Source organism: Oculina patagonica, chromosome 13 (genome assembly GCF_052425735.1).
Source record: "Oculina patagonica isolate OP01 chromosome 13, crgOcupat, whole genome shotgun sequence".
Taxonomy (NCBI): Eukaryota; Metazoa; Cnidaria; class Anthozoa; order Scleractinia; family Oculinidae; genus Oculina; species Oculina patagonica.
The window spans coordinates 17403681-17407993 of record NC_135770.1 but is presented as its reverse complement, the minus strand read 5'-3'; the positions used below and the strand labels follow the sequence as shown (position 1 = coordinate 17407993).

The 4313-nt window shown below is 35.5% G+C and overlaps 1 protein-coding gene across 2 annotated transcripts; it reads right to left on the bottom strand.

Moving 5' to 3' along the window:
• LOC144634677 (uncharacterized) lies at positions 1-2795 on the bottom strand. 2 transcript variants are annotated; one of them, XM_078493708.1, is made up of 4 exons: positions 2727-2766; positions 1619-1649; positions 1325-1417; positions 1-985 (listed from the first exon to the last, which is right to left on the bottom strand). In XM_078493708.1, the coding sequence occupies exons 2-4, from the start codon at positions 1646-1648 to the stop codon at positions 296-298; spliced, it is 813 nt and encodes a 270-aa protein (XP_078349834.1). In that variant the 5' UTR covers position 1649; positions 2727-2766; the 3' UTR covers positions 1-295. The 2 variants fall into 2 exon arrangements, with proteins under 2 accessions (XP_078349834.1, XP_078349835.1); XM_078493709.1 differs by lacking the exon at positions 1619-1649 and having other exon boundaries at positions 2727-2795.
• Positions 2796-4313: the final 1518 nt, after the last annotated feature.

Sequence of the window (4313 nt, the reverse complement as noted above, 5' to 3'; positions counted from 1 at the left end):
TTTCTCGCTGTTAAAAGATATGTTTAATACTGTTTTTTAAATCGTACACTCATTTCTAAAACCATACATTTGCGCAATTATTTGCGAGCTTTTAAAAAATTACAAAGAACACTACACATAATCCTTTTTGTTTGAAAACAGCTTCTAAATTACAGTTTTTCCTTTCTTTGCTCCCTGCGATATTAAATGTCTTTAGATTTATGCAATCAGCCAAAAATGCTATTTTTTTATCCCTAACACCCACAAAAAAGTAAAACCGACACCGCGTCTTCGGTATATAAAGACTATTTCAATGTCAGTCAGCCATGTAGCCACCAAACCACCAATTAGTGGTCTGAGTGTCTCCCATGGTGCAACGGAATTTCTGGTTAAATTTTCCGTAGAAACCAAAGTTGTCTTCGCTGGGAACAGATCCAGCGGTTGGTATGAAGGCACAACCACTGATACTGCTGTCGATGTGCAGGATGTGGGTGTTTAGTACCTGCCAGAACCTTGCTGTGGTACCACTCCCCGCTGCATGTCCACGAATATTCACATAATCCACACGTTTGCAAATACCATGACCAAGATAGGTCATGATGTCAAAGTCGCTGAACTTGCCTCTGAGGTAATCTCTGTAATCGATCTCTTTCATGATGTTAAAGCTGCAGGTTGCCCGCCAGTATGTGGATCGGCTGCGGAGGCTTTTCATTCGAGCCAGAGTCTGGCGGTAGATGTACCAGTTTGGAGTGTTGTGGTTGATTGGTGCGTCTTGCAGAAAAGGCTTGGTACTAAATTGAGCCAGATCTTTATATTCCCGGTTCCAGGACATGACTAGGGTCCAGGCTGCTCCCGGCTCGGATGACAGATCACAGTATGCCACGTATTGCTTATCTTGATCATCAAAAAGCCAGTAGAAGCCGTTCTCGAACTTGCCAATTTGCAGGTAGTCCAAACAGGATCGGGCCTTAAAACCGTTTGATTGCAAATGTACAACATCAGAAGACTGGAACGGAAACATAAATGGAAACATGTAAATAAGATAAATAAGAGCTCCTCCAGGTTTCAATAACATTTAGCTGTTATTTTAATGTAAAGGACCCCTCTGATAACAGTGTATCATTGACACTGATAGGTAAGTTTCTGTTTTAATAATTATTGATTATTTAATTATTATTATTAATATTAATATTATTATTATTATTATTATTATTTTTATCATCATTATTATTACTATTACTATCATCATCATCATCATCATCATCATCATCATCATCACATGTATTATTATTTTTATTATATATTATGTAGACTAACTGAATTGTAAATCGCGAAAACACCTTACCGATTTTATTTCAACCACGGCGAACAAAATCAACAGAGAAAACAAGTTCAGCTTCATCTTAGGTTCTTTCAGAAAAGTCGTCAGCAACAAAGCCTGAGAGAAAAATAACGGTATAGGCGTATCAGTAAATGTTGGATAAATGATTTCGGTCGTAATTATGAGAAAAATTAATGCGCACTTAATCGGTGCAAATAGAAGTGAATGAAAATATAGAGCATGTGATGGTGCTGCGAAATATCTGGACTAAATACAGAAGAATAAGAAAGAGTTTTCAATGAAAAGTTCTTAGTTTACCATAGAAGTAGTCAAAGACATTTTCCTCATGCTTCAAAACAGCACAGATAGTGAAATTAGATTTTCACATTATGCACAATACGAAGACATGTGAAATTAAAGTGACATCAAAATTATTAAAATAATGACGGCGCTATATTGAGCCCCGGTTAGGTTCTTCCCCACGTACGACCACGTACGCAACGAAATTCAATCATTCTGTTCAATAACTCGTGATAATTCAAAACTTTTGAAACCAACGCCTTCCCTAGTTTTTATAGTTCCAGTATAGTTCTGGTTACTTCACACAAAATGCGCCTCTACACGATATAAATGGAAAGGGAGCCGAATCTAATTCAGTTTGAAAATAATACAGGTTTTCGTGTGTTTTTTGTTTTTAATCGATACACTTTTACGAATTTGCTGCTCTATTAATCCGAATGTTTAAATAAATATTATTGATTGAGAATTATCGATTGATTGAGAGAATTTGTTGATCATTTGGAGGTTTTTAATTTGCACAGTAATGCTCGCTATTTATAAGTAAGCTTGTTTTGAACTGTTTTGTTTTTGGTGTAATTATAATGTTATTTAGGTTAAATTATTTTGTTTTATCGTTGCTATAAGGTAATACTTTAAACTTACTGGATGAACTTCCTCCGTTTTTCAGTGGTAAGCAATATACAGTAAAAAAAGTCTGAACTCAACTAAATTAATATATTAAAATCAAACAAAATATCATAATTTACTTCACCAACTAACACACAAAAATGAAAGGAAAAATTTAATAGAACATGTCTGTAAATGTAAAAAAAGGCGAAGCTAAGAAGTCAAAATTGAAAGTGGCATTGTGGGGATATCCGAAACCGACACAACTTCGTTTTAAAAGTATAACAGACTTTCACTACAAGCCTATTTTAAAAACAGGCTTTTTAAAAAAGCGTATCCAGTAGAGTTTTTTTCCTATTCTGCACACCATCAGTGAAAAGAATACAAACCAAACATAAGTTAAAAGTGAGCACGGCGAGATTTCATTGCTTTTACCACTCTACCGCGGTTAGTTTCCAAACATTTTGTTAACGTTCAGATGGACTACTGTCCCAGTTCAGAGCTCTAATTTTACACTTACCTGAGTTTCAAAGTGGAATAGAATCGTTGGAGGCCGTTCTCCAAAGTCTTGTGCCGATCAATGAAAAACATGAAACCAGGGGCGTCCTATTCATACATCCTCGATTCTAATGTGTTGATCTTTTAGCTGCAGCTGAAAACACACCAGAAAAGATTAGTAGGCTTTTGAATGACGGCTGGGATTAAACAAAGATTTATGATCTATAATTGCTTTATTGGGTTGAGATGCTGAATTCACAGACTAATTCTATAAGTGTAAAAGTAAGCTTGGAAATTTCCTGGATTTCTCTTAAAATAAAAAAGGCAACGAATATTTACCCAGTCTGGCATAATGTCATTTTGCTAACGCAAGCTTTTTAAAACTTCTAATTAACATGCAAATAATACATCGGTGTTGTTAAATTGTATTTAGGGACGGACCATTAGAAAAGTGATAGGGGGGGGGGGGGTGGGGAATTTTCGGCTTGCACGAATTTTTTTTTTCGGGTGAAACCCTCTGCTCGAATTTTTTTTTTAGACAAATGTTTTTTTCAGACAAATGCCATGTATTGTTACTTTATACCATGTTTTTGACAAATGCTGCTTTGTTGATTATTTGCTTAATAGTTTAAATATTTTAAAAATGCTGTTGTTCATTGATTTCATCCTTTAGGGACTGTTAATAAGAATTTTTTAAAGTAAAGCCAGTGAGCAGCACGTCTGCGAACTACTTGAGTTGTAAAACTTTTTTATTTTCTCCTACGCGTTTCGTGTGACTAGCGCACACTTCTTTAGGGAGTTTAACAGAACAATCAAGTGTACCTGTATATATACCTAGATACAATTCTGCATTTCGCAAAAAACAACACCTGTATATCGTACCATTCATGTTTGCAATCTTTTTGAGAAATGAGTTAACTGGTAAGCAATCTACGAAGGCTGGAGAGAGACGAGCTTAAGGAATGTTATGATTACAATCCAGCTAGGGGGGTCTGGGGGCATGCTCCCCCAGAAAATTTTGAAATTTCTAGGCTCGGAAATGCTATTTTTAGTATTCTCAACCATATATTTCGTCGAATAATTGACCTCATAAAGTGTTAAACGATGACAGGTATTTTCAGTACTTAATAGGACCTTTCCTTCTGCACGATTTTTTTTCTTGCCATTTTGGCTTGCATGAATTGTTTTTTGGTTTTTTCCCCACCCCCCCCCCCCATCACTTTTCTAATGGTCCGTCCCTTATTAAACTTGTTTCAGCACGAAATCCAGTGGGAAAAACAAAATGGGTCATTAACATAGAGAAACTCAAATTTTGTCCGCCATACAAATCAGAAGCAAGAAAAAGTGTTTTGGGTATAACCTTGCTGTTGTGGGAGAATTGTGTTAAACTTGCGTGTTATGCTAAAAGCTATGATTGCCTAAATGAATTGATGTTTGCTTTTAAAGCCAATTATGCAAAAATAATATGCAAATACTTGTGGAAAAACACTTTTAAAACGACTCGCCAACAGGTGTATAGACAGATGGAATCGAACTAATATGGCTCCAGTTTTAGATTATTGATCACATAATTGAAATTTTAAAATTATCTTATTAAAACCTGACCTTT